Source organism: Ogataea angusta, assembly GCF_019207475.1.
Source record: "Ogataea angusta isolate 61-244 chromosome Unknown 61-244_NODE_10_length_428612_cov_89.696788, whole genome shotgun sequence".
Taxonomy (NCBI): Eukaryota; Fungi; Ascomycota; class Pichiomycetes; order Pichiales; family Pichiaceae; genus Ogataea; species Ogataea angusta.
The window spans coordinates 208,347-225,190 of record NW_025065224.1 but is presented as its reverse complement, the minus strand read 5'-3'; the positions used below and the strand labels follow the sequence as shown (position 1 = coordinate 225,190).

At 47.2% G+C, this 16,844-nt stretch overlaps 9 protein-coding genes across 9 annotated transcripts; 6 read left to right on the top strand and 3 right to left on the bottom strand.

Moving 5' to 3' along the window:
• Nucleotides 1-91: 91 nt before the first annotated feature.
• On the bottom strand, nt 92-622 carry KL928_004595 (uncharacterized protein; the record flags this gene model as incomplete). Its single annotated transcript, XM_043205310.1, has 1 exon — nt 92-622. One exon carries the CDS (start codon nt 620-622, stop codon nt 92-94), a length of 531 nt encoding a protein of 176 aa, XP_043058087.1.
• A 99-nt stretch (nt 623-721) lies between these two features.
• On the top strand, nt 722-1,240 carry KL928_004594 (uncharacterized protein; the record flags this gene model as incomplete). The annotated part of the gene is made up of 1 exon (XM_043205309.1): nt 722-1,240. The coding sequence occupies one exon, from the start codon at nt 722-724 to the stop codon at nt 1,238-1,240; it is 519 nt and encodes a 172-aa protein (XP_043058086.1).
• Nucleotides 1,241-1,422: 182 nt separating this feature from the next.
• On the top strand, nt 1,423-2,077 carry KL928_004593 (uncharacterized protein; the record flags this gene model as incomplete). Its single annotated transcript, XM_043205308.1, has 2 exons — nt 1,423-1,479; nt 1,553-2,077. The coding sequence occupies 2 exons, from the start codon at nt 1,423-1,425 to the stop codon at nt 2,075-2,077; spliced, it is 582 nt and encodes a 193-aa protein (XP_043058085.1).
• A 180-nt stretch (nt 2,078-2,257) lies between these two features.
• KL928_004592 (uncharacterized protein) lies at nt 2,258-2,506 on the bottom strand (the record flags this gene model as incomplete). The annotated part of the gene is made up of 1 exon (XM_043205307.1): nt 2,258-2,506. One exon carries the CDS (start codon nt 2,504-2,506, stop codon nt 2,258-2,260), a length of 249 nt encoding a protein of 82 aa, XP_043058084.1.
• Nucleotides 2,507-2,935: 429 nt separating this feature from the next.
• KL928_004591 (uncharacterized protein) lies at nt 2,936-3,910 on the bottom strand (the record flags this gene model as incomplete). Its single annotated transcript, XM_043205306.1, has 1 exon — nt 2,936-3,910. One exon carries the CDS (start codon nt 3,908-3,910, stop codon nt 2,936-2,938), a length of 975 nt encoding a protein of 324 aa, XP_043058083.1.
• Nucleotides 3,911-4,513: 603 nt separating this feature from the next.
• Nucleotides 4,514-5,629, top strand: KL928_004590 (uncharacterized protein; the record flags this gene model as incomplete). Its single annotated transcript, XM_043205305.1, has 1 exon — nt 4,514-5,629. One exon carries the CDS (start codon nt 4,514-4,516, stop codon nt 5,627-5,629), a length of 1,116 nt encoding a protein of 371 aa, XP_043058082.1.
• Nucleotides 5,630-5,707: 78 nt separating this feature from the next.
• Nucleotides 5,708-9,616, top strand: KL928_004589 (uncharacterized protein; the record flags this gene model as incomplete). The annotated part of the gene is made up of 1 exon (XM_043205303.1): nt 5,708-9,616. The coding sequence occupies one exon, from the start codon at nt 5,708-5,710 to the stop codon at nt 9,614-9,616; it is 3,909 nt and encodes a 1,302-aa protein (XP_043058081.1).
• Nucleotides 9,617-9,687: 71 nt separating this feature from the next.
• On the top strand, nt 9,688-11,508 carry KL928_004588 (uncharacterized protein; the record flags this gene model as incomplete). Its single annotated transcript, XM_043205302.1, has 1 exon — nt 9,688-11,508. The coding sequence occupies one exon, from the start codon at nt 9,688-9,690 to the stop codon at nt 11,506-11,508; it is 1,821 nt and encodes a 606-aa protein (XP_043058080.1).
• A 478-nt stretch (nt 11,509-11,986) lies between these two features.
• Nucleotides 11,987-15,475, top strand: KL928_004587 (uncharacterized protein; the record flags this gene model as incomplete). Its single annotated transcript, XM_043205301.1, has 1 exon — nt 11,987-15,475. The coding sequence occupies one exon, from the start codon at nt 11,987-11,989 to the stop codon at nt 15,473-15,475; it is 3,489 nt and encodes a 1,162-aa protein (XP_043058079.1).
• Between the last annotated feature and the right edge of the window lie 1,369 nt (nt 15,476-16,844).

Sequence of the window (16,844 nt, the reverse complement as noted above, 5' to 3'; positions counted from 1 at the left end):
ATAATATGTAAATTAAGATGGAGATGAAATTCAAACATTGTCAGTATGTTAGTCGTATATACAAAAGTAGCCATTATGCGTGCCCGTGCAGTTATATTTTTCTTCCGGACATCTGCTCCTCGTACTCCTTCAGCAGCTTCGTCTTCTCCTCCAATTTCTTGACCTTTTCCAGTACAACTGGCTGTTGGTCAGCAAATGCGATCAGATTCTGCTTGTACGGGTGGTCTGAGCCATCGTACACCTTCAGTCTGTTAAGTCTTGTCCATCTGTGCTTGTTCTTAGGCAACATCTTGCTCACTGCTCTCTTGATCACCTCTCCATATCCGTAATCCTTGATAATTTTCTTCATTGGAGTGGCTTTTCCCGATCCCGGCCGCGTGGAGTGCGACCAGTACGTCTTGTCGTTGAGTTTATTTCCCGTCACACGCAAAAATTGTGCGTTCGACACCACGACGTAGTCTCCGGCGTCCTGAGTCTCGTGCGGAACAGGCTTGTGTTTTCCTATCAAAGTGATTGCAATCTGCGACGACAAACGTCCCAGCGTTCTCTTGTCCTCCGCAAGGTCGACATGGTGCCAAACCCGCGCAAACCCAAGCCCTGTCTTGCCTATTTTATTCGACATCAAACAAACACCTCCTAATTATTTTTTTTTTCAATTTCTCGTCCAAATTTGCGCCAGCAAAAGCCATGAAAAATAATTGAAAAATAAATCCACCCAACCATGTTCTTTATAAAAGACCTCTCGCTCAATTTAACGCTACATCCATCCTACTTTGGTCCGCAGATGAACCAGTATTTGCAACAGAAGCTGCTGACTGACGTCGAAGGAACATGCACGGGTCAATTTGGATACATCATCTGTGTTCTAGACAGCATGAGCATCGACGTGGGGAAGGGAAAAATCGTGCCCGGTCAGCAGGGCTACGCTGAGTTTGAAGTCAAGTACCGTGCAGTCGTTTGGAAGCCGTTCAAGGGAGAAGTCGTCGACGCAATTGTCTCTTCCGTCAACAACATGGGCTTCTTTGCCGACGTGGGGCCACTATCTGTTTTCATATCCAAACATCTGATCCCCAAAGACATGAAATATACACCATCGCACACTCCTCCTGCCTACATCAGCGAGGACCAGGTCATCATGAAAGGCTCCAAGGTGAGAATAAAGATCATCGGTACGAGATCTGACGTCAACAGCATCAGCGCGATCGGAAGCATCAAGGAGGACTACCTGGGGCCTCTGTAGCGCTCGAGCACGTTGTGGTCCTCACGTCGTGGCCTTCACGTCGTGGCTATCATTTGTATATTAGTCTGGCACTATACCACCGTCTTTATCGGTACATCTTTACACCGGCTGGATGGCTCCGCCTACGTAAAGGAAGGCCAATAATTTATTAAAAGATAATTTTAGTCCGAAAAGAGCCCATCATGTCGGCAGCTATCAACCGCTCTTTGACCACCGTCAAGACCGTAAGTGCATTGCACGTTGAATCTAACACCACAGGAACTTGAGTTTCTCGCAGAGTCCAATGTGATCACCCACAACCTGATGAATCAGATCCTGAGCTCTTTGCCAGAGAAATATATAGAGGGAATGCCGCCAAAGGACGTGGGCGCCTCAGACAACTTGCAGCCTGCCGCTCCACCAGCCTATGCCCAATCCAGTTCTTCTCCAAGCCCAGCCGAGTATGCCGAGGCACTCTATGACTACAAGCCCCAACAGCCGGAAGACTTGGAACTCAGAGCAGGAGATAAGATCACTGTGATTGAAAAAGTGAGCACCGCATGGTGGAGGGGCAGCCTCCGTGGCAGGACCGGAATGTTTCCTGCAAACTATGTCAAGCTACTTGGAATGGCTCCAACCCCTGCCGCAACTCCACAGCCATACCAGCAGCTACCAATTTCTCCAATGTATGCTCCGCAACAACAGCCTGAAGAGTACACGCCGATGACCGTCGCCGGACAGCCCCAGGGAGGACAGCATAACGCCGTGTTCAAGAAGTTCGGGTCGAAACTCGGTAACGCAGCCATCTTTGGTGCCGGTGCTACAATAGGAAGTGACCTGGTCAACTCCATTTTCTAATGAGTTTCTTTATGATTTCACTACTCGCAGTCCAAACCTCATATAGTAATTATCAAATACATACGTAACATACGTATACTGATTAGCATTTTGTGACTGTCTGTCAACAGTACTAATGTTCGTTTGGTGTTTCACTATAATACACACCCTCGTCTATGCTGGTATTCTTCTCCTCTATGTTTACTTTCTTCTGAATGCGCATCCCTCAGACAGTTTGGCCTTACCTCCAGTTGGCGTGCACAGCACAGTGGTGCAGGAATCGCAGGTGACGGCAGTTTGGGCGTGCGAGAAAACAGTGGTGATTTGCAAGCATCCTGGACACTTCACGTCCATGAAAAATGATCTTGGCTCTTGCACAAGAGTCTTGAGCTTGTGTTTCTTGGCCTCAGAAGCCGCGCTAGGGTGTAGCAAGTCTTGAACTAAAACCATATTGAGTGTAAATGTCTAAAGGTTTAGTGAAAAATTTTTGAGCTCGCTTTGGACAGTGGCTTCCAAAGGTTTCTTTTTTGCAGGGGAGTGTGGGCATTACATAATCGGTTAGCAAATCCAAAATTCTTTCCTAAATTATAAAAAAACAAAAAATTGTAAGAGACAGTTGAGGGAAAAGCAGAGATGCTCACCCTGTGCTTTCTCACGTGACCCTGTTCGAAATTAGGTCCTAAAAATATTGCTACCTAAGTATATAGTGCCCGTATAGTTGATTACCCAACTGATTAACAACATTTCATTGACAAACTAAATCACAAATAGGTAATAAAAAGTATAAGTGGGCTTCGATGGAACACATGACAGTAGCTGGCTCATTCCTGAACGATGAACATGTGGATTGCGACATAGTAAGCATCAAGCTTCTGATAATCATTTGGTAGGCTTCTTCTTGTTTTTCGGAGACTGGACCCCTGGCGGAGGCTGTGTTCCGTAGCCGTATTTCTTCTTTTCTGCAGGTTTGAGAATCTGGAACGAGCACAGTAAACTCTCGTCAACGCTCATCATGGCACCAGCGTTATCGAACTCTCCGCAATAGTTTGGAGCAGAAAATATGGTAACCAGCTGCCTTTTGCTGAAGAATTCGTATCCGTCTTCCACCACTTGATGCGCTCTACAGATGAGATCCATGTCATGTTTTTGTAAAAACCTCGAAACCACGTCTGGTCCAAAAGTGAAGGAGACACCTCGATCGTTCTCACTCCATCCAGTTATATCTTTGTCTGGGTCGGACCACAGCAGGTCGCACAGCAATCCCACATCTGGGATGTCTGTAGGTCTCATGACTCTTCTAATTTGCTCCATGGTGTTCAAATCTGGTGACAATCCCCCATGCATCGTAAAGATCTTTTCATCGATGATAGCCGCAATAGGCAAACAGTTGAAACAATCTGTGAAGGTCTTCCAAAGTTTGATATTATAGCGTCTCTTACACTCATCGTAGAAACCGTAGATTCTGTTGATGGATGCACATTCGTGGTTGCCTCTAAGAATAAAGAAATTCTCTGGGTATTTGATCTTGTATGCTAGTAATAAACAGATTGTTTCTAATGATTGCTTTCCTCTATCAACGTAGTCTCCCAGGAATAGATAGTTTGCCTCTGGCGGGAAGGCACCGTACTCGAACAGCCGTAGAAGGTCGTAATACTGCCCGTGAATATCACCGCAAATTTTGATAGGAGCCTCAAGCTCAAGCAGAATAGGTTGTCTGATGAAAATTTCTCTGGCTTTAGTACATAGGTATCTGATCTCAAATTCGTGTAGTTGGACCTGCTTACCTGGTCTGGAACCTCTCACGTCGAGAAGTCTGTCGATGATGGACTCAATATCTGCTTCTTGTTCAGCCATACTTAGGTGGCGGGGCGTTAATTGCAGTGACAAGAGGCGAAGGCTTTAGCAAATATGTTTGTCAATGTATCAAACGCGTGGATTGACCGGAACGGACAAAGGCTCGCTGCTTTGGATAGAGGTTGTTATTTTTTTCCTTTTGTATCGGAACGTAGTGGCAACGCGTAAAATAGTTACCCGCTGTTACTGATGGCTGTTAAAACTCGGACCACCGCTGTTGGAAGGTGGGTGGGATACGCAAGGGTCTCGAAAGAGTAATCTAAAACTGTTTTAACAAAAACAAAGCCCGCTCCGTTGCTATTTACTTGTTTTATTTTACAGCTTTCCCAATAAAATGGTCGTTGCAAAATTCGCCTTTCATCTGTCGGCCGGGTAATGTTGATATTTTTATACAGTGCGACACCACGCGCTCTGTGTCGCCGGGTCCATCCCCGGATATACCCGCGTACCATCTTCCAGTCCCCCGTTTTGCTCCCGGCCCCTCCGTCCCACTCAATGGCCCATGTATCTCCTCCCAGCCTGTCATCAGCCCCACGTCGCTTATCTTTTCTGTCCTGTCGTGCAAATTACAACTAAATTTTTCATATTCTCGACATCCCTTCCATGCTGAGAAAGACGCTAAGTGGTTTGCCGTTTGCTCGCCGTGCGTTCAGCTCCCGTGCGGCGTGCCGCCAGGTAGAGCTAGGCGTGGACAACCAGTCGGAGCCGGTGGGAGCAACGATCACTCTTCCGTCCCTGTCTATAGTGGAAAACTCTGAAAACAAGGGTATTCCTGGACTGTTCAGTGATTCCGTGCTCAAGGACATCTGGACCGAGCAAACGGCACTGAGACTGGACGATCTAAAGTATGGAATATCTGAGTCGCCGCTCAGAAGCAGTTTGGAGTCCGCTTTCATCGAATACAACTCCAACAAGAACGTCTTCCTCAAGGGACAGAAGACGTCTCCTGCAAACCTGATGGAGGACTTTGCCATAACCACTAACAACCCGACCATCGACAAATACTACAAACTACTGTCCAAGACGGCGAAGAAACCTACAGAGCAGTTTGTATTCCAGAATGCCTCTGCCATCTACAACCTGTACTATTTCCTCTCGTCCCTGAAACCGAACCAAGACAATACAGTTGCCCAGGTGGGCGTGGAGGAGCTCTACAAGACGCCAGACGTTTTCTCCGAAATCAAAAACGCTCCTCGTCCAGAGTTCGCGTCGCAGATCGAGGCCTCGTTCGGCTCTTTGCAAGAATTCAAGACTCTACTGTTGTCCACCGCAAAGGCAGTGAAAGGAAACGGATACACGTGGCTGGTGTACAAATTCAGACAGCCCGAATTGGGACAGGAAACTAGAGACCTGTCGAGATTCTCCTCGCTGGCGATTCTGAACACTTACAACCACGGCACTCCTCACCATTTCAGAGCAGGACAGATCTCGAATGCCAGGGCTTTCAAGAAACAAAAATCGGAGTCGTCCGAGGAGGACGACGGCTCTTTCAGCATGTACAAAATCGACATTCCCTCGTTGGAACAGGCACAGGACACATACGATCCGCTGAAGTATGTCTACGAGCCGCTCATGGCCATCGGAAACAACCCGTCCTTCTATTTGAGAGACTACGGTGTGTTTGGAAAGGCCAGATACCTCGAAAACGTGTGGAACTGCATAGATTGGAGCGTGGTGGAGACCCGGTGGGCCAACAGAGCTCTGTCTACGAGACGCTAATGTATATAGATTATGTCATGCAAGAAAAAAAAAATTTAGAATATATTCAGCTCTTGTTGCTAGCACTAACGGGCTCCAATGAAGAACCTTAGAATCCTCAACGTTGGTCAGGTGGCGCCAGAGTCGCGAACTTACCCGGATCTGGAGGTTGTCGACTCTGTTTTTGACGTCGTCTCCGACTCTCTCACCATTGTGATGGGCTCTGAGGAGAGCCAGACGTTGGAGGTCCAGCAGTTCATGAAGACGGGCCAGGTCAACCTTCTTGCGTCGCTTCCCGTTCGCGACCTTGACAAGGTGGTCTCTTTTGCTCATTTTGCGGACAGCTGCCAGCTCGTGGTCATCTTTGAACAGGGAGACATTATAAGCGCAGTGTACGACGCAACGAGCCCCGATCCCGACTCCACGATCGTTGAGATTGTTGGCTCTATAGACAGCGGGATCAAGTGTGCGGGATGGTCGCCCGATGAGGAAACTTTGGCTGTTTTGACCGGGGAAAACAACCTGGTGCTGCTGACAAGGACGTTTGAGCCAATTGCTGAGAAATGCCTGAATCCGAACGACGTGAACGTCAGCACGCAAGTGTCTGTTGGGTGGGGAAAGAAGGAGACGCAATTCAAGGGAAAGGGCGCCAAACAGCTGGAAAGAGAGCGTCTGGCGCTGAAGAATGCCGGGTTGAACATCGACAGCGACAATGCTATCCTGCACGATCCTACCGTCGCAGAGGTGCAACACGGCCATCTGTCGTCGTACGAGACTTTTAAATGCAACCTTTCATGGCGTGGCGACAGCCAGTATCTTTCTCTGAGCTCTGTCGAGGAGATCGAGCCAGGACACGAGCGCAGGGTGATCCGTGTTTACTCGCGCGACGGAGAACTCGACTCCTGTTCTGAGGCGGTCGACGGCCAGGAGGAGCCGTTGTCGTGGAAGCCGCAGGGCTCGTTGATTGCCTCGACGCGCCGTCGGTTCGACGAGGAAATAAACGAGCAGGTGCTGGAATTAATTTTTTTTGAGAGAAATGGATTGAGACACGGCGAGTTCAACACGCGGCTAGAAGAAAACGCCAGAGTGTTGTCGCTGGACTGGTCGTGCAGCAGCGAGATGCTCGCGTTCCGTCTTTTGGACCGTATCCAGATCTGGACGACCAAGAACTACCACTGGTACCTGAAGGAGGAAATATACACTGCTGCCGGCGAGGAGATCCAGTTCATGAAGTTCCACCCCGAAAACCCAATGCGAATCATGTTTGGCTCAAACAAGAGGATAGAGATTGTCGACATGGCGTACTCCATGGGCCTGGGACCAACGTGTCCGCCCACAGACGTCGGCATGGTTTTGGTAGCAGACGGAACAGAGTGCAAGATCACGCCGTTGGGCATGGCCAACGTTCCTCCGCCGGCCAGTCTGCGCGAAGTGTGGGCCGAGGACAATCTGGTGGATGTTGCCAGCGCGCGCTCGAACTCGCTGTTTGCGCTTCTGAGCAACAACAGTGTGAGTTTTGCTACCGTGGACTTGGAAAATATAATCAAGCGCAGCGAGCCCAAGCTGCGCAGCACCGTCACCAAGGATGTCTTTGCGGGCCCGCACGACCGTCCGCGGCAGGTTTGTTGTGCCGGCGACAATATGGCGGCCGTGCTGTTTGACACGGCGCGGTGTTCGAAAATCGCCATTTTCGATGTCTCGAACCCTGACGAGCCGCTTCTGGCCTCTGTGGTCGACGCAGGCCCGCCTAAACCGGTGTTGGTGAAACCCAGTGTCGATTTCGAGCATCTAACGTACGAAACGGCGGACGGGTCCGTCTATATATTCGACCTGGGCACGTTCGAGGCGTCCAAGATAACGCAGTTCCCGCAGCTGTGCACAGACTTCTGGGTCACCGACGTTGACGACACGCGTGTCTCTTTTGGTCTTTCGTCCACCGGGAAGCTCTACGTCAACTCTCTGCTGGCATGTTCTGGAGTCACGTCGTTTTTGGTCACCGAGTCTCATCTGTTGTACACCACGGCCAAACACCAGCTGAAGTTTGTCCATCTGGACAGCAGTATCGACCAGCAGCCGTTTTCGGAGGACGAGGACGACGAGAGAACGAGAATGATTGAGCGCGGTGCTCTTCTGGTGACGGCGATCCCGTCGAAAGCCAGCGTAGTGCTCCAGGCTCCGCGTGGCAACCTCGAGACGATCCATCCGCGGATCATGATTCTGACGGAGGTCAGGCACTTTATCAGGAGCAAAAAGTACTCAGAGGCCTTTGTCGCGTGTCGCACGCACAGAATCGCGCTCGATATCCTGCACGACTACGACTCTGAGCTCTTTTTCAACAACGTGGAGCATTTCATCAAGGACATCAAACGGCCGGACTATATCGAGCTGTTCATGTCCACGCTGCTTGAGGAGGACGTTGTTGAGACAAAGTACAAGGAAACAGAGAAAAACGCCACGTCTTTGCTCGAGCAGCTGCGAGTGTCGAACTATGTCAAGCCCCGGGGCAAGGAAAAAATTAGCAAGATCTGCGAGGCCATTCTGGCAGTTCTGCTCACTCCGCCGTACAAGAGCAAGTACCTGCAGACGATCATCACAGCCTATGCTTGCCAACACCCTCCAAAAACCACACAGGCGCTGGAACTGATTGGCACGTTCAAAAACGAGTCCGAGATCGAAAAAACCGTGCAGCACCTGTGTTTCCTGCTGGACGTCAACATGCTGTATGACGAGGCGCTGGGCATCTACAATGTGCCGCTCGCACTGGTTATTGCCCAGCAGTCGCAAAAAGACCCGAAGGAGTACCTCCCATTTTTGCAGAAACTACATGTGCAACCGGAGCTACGCAGAAAATTCATGATCGACAGCTACCTCAAAAAATACGAAAAGGCTCTCGACTGGCTTGTCCAGATCTCTCCAGACGACTCGCCCGACATCGACGCCGAGATCCTCGATTTTGTCGTCGAACACAATCTCTACACGCACGCCCTGGGCTTGTTCAGATACAAAAAAGACAAGTTCGACGCTATCATGAGGGCGTACGCAGATTATTTGCACGAGAATAGAGACTATGCCGACGCCGCTCTGGCGTACGAGACTTTGTCGCAGAGACAGGAGGCTTTGGAGAACTACGTGCTGGCCAGAAACTGGCAGCAGGCAGTGTCTTTGGCTATCCATGATAAGCAGCTACTCACAGACACTTGCACGCACTTGGTCTCCTTGCTTACCGACAACCACGAATACTCTGCGGCGGCCTACCTGGAGTTCAAATTCCTTGATAATATGGAGGAGGCGCTCAAACTGTACTGCAAGAACCACCAGTACGAACATGCCATCATGCTGTGCTACCAAGAAAATAAAAAAGAGCTTATCGAGTCTGTGGTCGACCCGGCTCTTGGCGAGGGTTTTGGTGTGATTGCCGAGCTACTAGCAGACTGCAAGGGCCAGATCAACTCGCAATTGGGCAGACTTAGAGAACTGCGGTCGAAAAAACAGGAGGACCCGTATGCCTACTACGGCGAGATGGGCGAGACAGACGCGCCGGATAACGTGTCTATAGCCGCGTCTGAGACGTCTACCAGAGAGTCGTTCTTCACCAGATACACAGGAAAGACGCAGGGAACGGCCAAAACAGGAGCCTCTCGGAGAACGGCTAAAAACAGAAGAAGAGAGGAGCGCAAAAAGGCCAGGGGAAAGAAGGGAACCATTTACGAGGAGGAGTATCTGGTCAATTCTATTGGCAGGCTGGTTGAAAGGCTGAACCAGACCGAACCTGAGGCTTTGAGACTGATTGAGGGTCTTGTGAGACGGTCGATGATGGCCCAGGCGTACGAGATCCAGAAAAACTTTGTCGAGGTCAGAGAGCTGCTGAAGACACACATTCAGGAAATTTACAACATCAGCGAAAAGGACCGCGAACGGATCGACGACAACGGCATGGTGTATCTTGTTCCCGAGATCCCAGTGCCAGAAATCAAGAGCTTCCCAAAACGCAAGCTTCTGGACTACTAAGTGGTGCAAGGGTGTGTTCCACCAAAATAAAGTTTAATTTTGTAATGAAAATACGTAATTATTTTTATTGTATGAGTGCTCCTTTTCTGTCGCTAACGGAGGTTGCTGACGGGTATTTGGTGGCCAACGCGGCACGTGGCGGCGAGTCGCGTGCTCTGCTGGTGACCAACGCGGGTACAATTGCGCTTGTGGATGCGGAAAAACATGTGTCTGACAAGAAATCACAGCCCATCTCAGGCATAATCGGTCTCATCCATCTCCACAGCTGTCATTATATGTTAGTCGTCACTGAGGCTTCAGAGATGGGTCAGCTGTATGGTGGCAAGAAGGTGTTTAAAATGACTTCGTTCAAGATGCTTCCTCTGAGTCCTACCAAGTACCACCTTGACGAGGACGAGAGCAGGTACCTGAAGTTGCTGGAGTCCCATCTCCAGTCTGCCTCGCTGATGTTCTCGTACGACTACGATTTGACGAAGCCGTTTGTCAAACAGGCCGAAACGGGCTACGATCCGGAGTATATGTGGAACTACTTTGTGTCGCAGGATCTCATCAAGGTTGCAAACCAGTTTGTGCTGCCGATGATCTACGGATACGCCAAATTTGTGCACACGACTCTGAATATGAAGCCCGTCACGTTTGGTCTGATCACGAGACGGTCGCGAATGAGAGCCGGAACGCGGTATTTCCGTCGTGGAATCGACTCTGAGGGTAATGTTGCCAATTTTAATGAGACAGAACAGATTTTGGCTGTTCACACTCCCGAGGGCGACAAAGTGTACACTTATTTGCAAACAAGAGGATCTGTTCCTGTGTACTGGGCAGAGATGAACAATCTCAGATACAAGCCGAACCTGCTGCTCGGGCAGACCGACTACACGCCTACGAGACAGCATTTCAGCCGCATGATTGAGAAGTATGGCACCACGTATTTGGTGAATCTCGTGAACCAGAAGGGTTACGAAGAGCCTGTCAAGCTGGCGTATGAGAACGCTGTGACTGCGCTGAACGATCCAAACCTGAAATACACGTACTTCGATTTCCACCATGAGTGCAAAAATATGAAGTGGTACCGTGTGAAGCTTCTGATCGACCATCTGAGAGAAATCGGTCTTTCGCCTCAGGATTTCTCTGTGGTCAACGTTTCGGAGAAGTTTGTGGTTCAGCGCGTACAGAGCCACACGGTGAGAACTAACTGCATGGACTGTCTTGATAGAACTAACGTCGTGCAGTCCACGCTTGGTAGGTTTTTCCTGCAACAGCAGCTGATCGAAAGTGGCGTGGTAAGTGGCGCAGAGGACTGGGAGAGGGTGGACCCGAAGTTCAACTTTGTGTTCATGAATATTTGGGCTGACAACGCGGACGTCGTGTCAAAGTCGTACTCCGGAACCGGCGCTCTGAAAACAGACTTCACCAGAACGGGCCGGAGAACAAAGTTGGGCGCCCTGAACGATCTCGTCAACTCCATCACAAGATACATCAAAAACAACTACAGAGACGGCCCGCGACAGGACGGCTACGATCTGTTTCTGGGCAACATCCTGCCGTACGAGATGGCCACGTCGCCGTTCCAGGACCTCAGACCAGCGTACACCCAGTCCATTCCTTACGTTCTTCTGGCCTCGGTTTCTCTGCTGCTGATTACCTCGATCTATCCGAATAGCTCGCTCTCTCCGTTCAAGAACTTTGTTTTGAACGGCTTCCTGGTGACTGTTGCTGCGCTTTCGCTCAAGTACATCTTTGACAACGGAGTGCAGTACGTCAACTGGCCGAGACTGTGCAGTCTAGATTATCTTAGCCCTAGAGAGGTGCTCAACGACGGCAAGTTCGACGGCATCGTCTACGAGAAGTCAGACCTGTACGACAAGTTCTCGGAGGTTGCAAAGAAGGAGTAGAGAATTAATACAGTATTAATTTGGTTTTGGGCTGTGCAAGATTCGATAGTTTTCAGATAAATTACAGGTAAAACCGGAAATATTGAATTTCCTCTGGGAATATTTGGATTCCCCGTCGGAAACATTTGAATAATGCGTCGGTAAAGTTTGTATCGTGATTTGAGTCATGTGACGGTAATATTTGGATCCTCGCTCGGTATCTTTTGTATCTCAAATTGTGTTGGAATTGGATTATGTGGGAACAACAATTGGATTTCCACAAAATAGACTTAGACCAGTATTGATGCAAGGTGACAAGCATTGGGTGCAGGTGTTTAAGTATTGTGTTTTCTCTACCTGCATTGTGCTATTCGACAGAAAGATTTACCCAGCGCTCAAAAACGATTGATCGATAATTGTTTTGTTTATTTGTTTTGGTCAAGAAATGTAATGGAAATGGTCTATAAATGCTGTGGGATTGAATGGATTTAATCCAGTGATGGACTACCCTAAGGTTCGTTGCAAAGACAAAGGGCAAACCGACTCGCCAAACAAAGACACAGAGGCGGGAGCGGTGAGAAAACTCTCTATCGAAAGGAAGATTGGCAAAGGAAGTCGGGTCAATTCTAATGCATCCGCTTCATCATCTAGGGTTGGCACTCCACGGAGGACGAGGTCGATGACTAAGGCGATCGAGAAAGCTTCGGAGACGTGGCAAAAGGAAGGAGACCCTCAGACACCAGTTAAAGACCCCCAAACACCGGTAAGAGGACCATCAAAGCAGCTTGATTGGGAATACAATGAACACCCGAACTCAGGTGAATATTGTTTACAGTCTCCTTTGGAGACGAGAAGTATAGTGTCTCATTCAGAAGGGCAGCAGAGTGTTCCTTCTACTCCGCCAACCAGAACACCTTCGTCTAGAAAAAGGTCGATGAGCAGGAAATTAAAGGAGTCCCTGGAATCAGGTCCGGAGCTTGGGGACCTAGGAAGCTCTCCAAGATCTAAATCACAAAGTCTTAGACGTAGGATCTCTTCAGGCCGTATCCGGCAAGCAAGATATTCTAACTCAGGAGACCCTGCGTCGCACCCTAAGTGGCTTGAACAGCCTGATAGTCTCCCCATAGAAAAAGTGGATGCGACTGATTTAACTGATGAGACGAAAGCTTCGCAACAGAATCATGATCACGAAGATTTGAAATGTGATGGGCTGGAAGTCTTAGATATGCGGGATGCACCGACAGAGCCAAAAAACCCGATGTTGGAATCGAATTGTACAATTGACAATCATGCCAGAACCAATTCATCTCCTGGAATTGAGACTTTCAATTCACCAATTCCGAGCCCGAGTGGGACGAAAATTGGTAGCAGCCCAGTAGCCGATGAGACTGGAGTAGCCAAAGCCAATTCGATTGAAGTGTTCCCATCAGCCACCCAAACGAGAGACAATGAACATTCGAGAGAGCCCCAAGGAGAAGAGCAAAAAACTGTTTTAGGCCTTGGTAAATACTCGGGTGGCTTTGTGGATGATGAGTTTGTGCTACATCCAAACGACAAATTTGAGTTGACATCCATATTAGTTCCCACCTCAAAGCTTGCAGAGTCAAATAACGAGAAAGAGGCGTCACTTGAGAAATTCGAGAATGACTATCCTGGAATAGAGAAGCTTATTGAAAGCAAGTCAACTAGCGAGAGCGAAGCCTTCAATATTGAGGATGCTAAGCAGGAGACAGTCACCGCTGTGCAAGACCCAATCGACGATTCTGATCAAGGACTTTCTGATGTTGGCTCAGCTGGGCCCGTCAAAAGTCGTGCTGAACTAGATAAAGAACCGATTAGACCAGATGAGAATTCATCTCGACCAGTTGAACCAGTGGAACGCACAACTACGCCAACCAGTTTTTCAAATGTGCCCCAGGAACCCGTTCCCGATGATGTGATTGCTAATCAAGGAGATTCTCGAAACTACTCCCTGCAAGGTTCTATTATGGCTAGTTACAATGATGAACCAAGGAAAACGAGGATCCCTGACTCACCAGATTCAATGTCCACAGTTGTGCATCATCCTCCCGCCGTGTCGGACAAATGCTCAGAGCTGCATAATAAAGACAGGCAAGTGCCAAAGCTGAAAACAGTGAATGTCACTAACAATCCTTTTTATGTTCCAACTACTGCTGCCAGATCTGACATGACAGACGGGAGACGCAATTATTCCTCTGGTAATAATCGGGATCCGAAAGGTTTACAAGAGGCTGATCTTGAACTTCATGACGCTCTCACCAATTTTGGCGCATCACACATGACCCAGTATAGAACACCAGTTCCTTCACTTGATATGAAGTCAGTTGACTGGGATGCTATGAGTGGTATATCTTTCACTGGCTCAAGGGCTGTAAATGACACACAACCTCAGCATTACCCGTCTTACTCTTACCCAGTCCTTGACCCGCGTGATCATCGTGCGGTAAATCACGATGAAGGGTGCGCTTCACTCGGTAATGATCCATACAGAGCAGAGCAAATACTAGCGAGAAGCTTTAGTACCAGCAGCAGGTACTCTAGTGGGGTCAAGAAAGAAGAGTCTGATGAGTTTCATGATGAGAATCAACCTCCTTTCCTCTTTGATCCGAACAAGGTACAAGATTTCAACGGTGGAGACCAATCGAAGAAACGTGGCGGGGGAAAAAAAGGCAGAACTTGGAATCGTCAAGAATATAGTGATAGAGATCGGCAACAGTTTTTTGATTTATGGTTGTCAACTGTGCCACGTAATGCAAAGGCAGCAGCCGAAGCTTTAGGAATCAGGTACACTACTGCGTCGAATTGGATTAAGCAGTTTCGCGAAAATGGACAGGAGGAAATACCCATGGGTGGTATACTTGGCAGGCCGTATGCTAACCCGTTGACAGAGGAGCATGAAATGCATATCATTTCCTTCTATAATAGAATAACTCAGGAGAAAAGGGCCATGAAACTTGATGAATTGCTCGATGAGCTGACAGCTCGATTTGAGGGTCTTAAGCTCTCCAAGACGGGTTTGAGAAAACAATTGAACGATATGAATTTCAAGTATCAACGCTTGAGCAAGCATGCCGAAAATCGAAACTCTCCCGCAACCATAGCCTACAGGCAGAAGTGGATTGACTATTTGGATCAGTCCGGTGCAAACTATACACGTAATTGTGTGTTTATTGATGAAGCTGGATTTGATGAAAATATGAAGGACAATTTCGGCTGGGCTTTCAAGGGTTCTCATCCTGTTGTTGACATTAAGAACAATGCACCTGCATTTACGTTATTTGGCGCAATCTCGCACGAGGGAATAGTTGATATTCAAGTGAAATATCCAAAGAACTCCAAAGCTTGGCACGAATGTGTCATGCAATGGGAACACCACATCAATACGGATAAACCAAATGATCCAGAACCAGATTGTGCGGAGGAAAGTGCAGGCAGCCCCCAGAAATCTTCAAGTAAAGCAAGTAAAGGCAGACCTCCAAGAAATACCAAGGCATCCAGAGCACGTGCAGCAGACAAAGCGAAGAGAATGACGATGGCAGGGAACAAAGAACTGGATACATCATTACCCGGAAGCTCCAAAGATCACTTCATGTATTTCTTATGGTCATTGATGGATAGGTTGCGCCATAACTCAGCATTTAATCAACAGTGCTTTTTCATTCTGGATAATGCTCGGATTCACAAAGGAGGTGAAATCACCGATATGATCAAAATGGCCAACCAGAAGTATGATACAGGATTCGAAGTGCTTTATTTACCGCCTTACTCTCCGGAGCTGAATCCAATCGAGAATATCTGGTCGATGATGAAGGGAAACTTTGCAGATACAAGACGGAGCAAACTGGTGGATCGATTGGCTTGCTCGCAAAATGGAATCACTCCTGAAATTGTTGCAAAGACGGTGAAGCATGCTACGAAGTATTTTGATCACTGTCGTCAAGGTATTCCTCTAAAGAACTTACATTAGTATTGAAATGCGTCAAGAGTGACCTCCAATCGGAACCAATAAGCTTGCAAAAGCAATCAATAGGGTATCAAACAATGTTCAATTGTACACAATTATACCACAAATTTACTTCAACTCTAAAGTTATCCCATTTGGTGACTAAATACTGCTCATTTGCTATATAATTCAAATACATACGCTGTTCAATACACTGTTTTCATTTCAATCATGTTCAAGTGGGAATCCAAAGCAGCTCAACAATCTAAATTTTGCACCATATCTTAATCAAATCCAATCCAATCTGCAGTACAATTGATTCTCTTCTACAGTGGATGTATAATTTAAGTTCAATTTGAGTTCAAATGTCATTCAATTCCTTGCAAAATTAACAATAATATGCTAAAGCACCAACATTGCTAATACAATTGTTAGTGACTGGTACATTTCTGTAATAAATGACTAGCATTACGAGCACAATCCTTGATGAATACTACAATTTTGTGACAAATCAGATCCATTATTACCACAAATCTTGACAAATTGTACATTGTTGTGATAATTCGTTAGCATTTCTGGTACAATTCTTAGTTAATAATACAATTGTGTGTCAAATCAGGAACATTACCGGTACACTTCTAGACGGCAAGCCCAAATTTGTGATAAATCAAGAGCATTACAAGTACAATTTTTGATCAGTTTTATTGTCTTACCCAATTATATCACAATAATATTGCATATTTGATCCAAATCAGGTACAAAAGTCAAACATTTGAAATGGATCAGTCATTACCAATGCAAGTCTGGCACAATTCTATTATCATTTCTTGCTCAGAAAGCAAAGGAAACTTATTCTAGGTACATTATCTGCTCAATAATACGTACCCGGTGCATTTTATTCGCATTTTGTGGGTATTTTGCGTACAAAAATCATTCAATTCAGGTACAAATCTACCTTGACGCTTCAATATTGTACCATCATTCCAAACCAGTCACAATTGAGGTACAATCCCAACACATTTTGGCTATAATAAGACCTTATTGGTTCAAAATGTGTCTATAAGGTATCCAATTTGAGCTCAAACCTTGCATTCAACGCAATAGACCTGCAATATACATCCAATGACACCTGCTCATGTCACATTTCGGGTACAATCCAGCCACAATACTATTTGAAGTCTCAATTACAACTCAATTGGTGCATAATTCCAATACAATCTTACTTCAAATCCTATTATTCGCTATATTGGATATGCATTTCCTGGCCAAATGTGATACAATATCATTCAATGGAGCTCTAAATTATTACAATACTTTAACATTAGTGGTCAAAAACATGAAGTCGTGCAATATGGTTGCAATCTCAAGCCTACATCAAATATATAACATATCT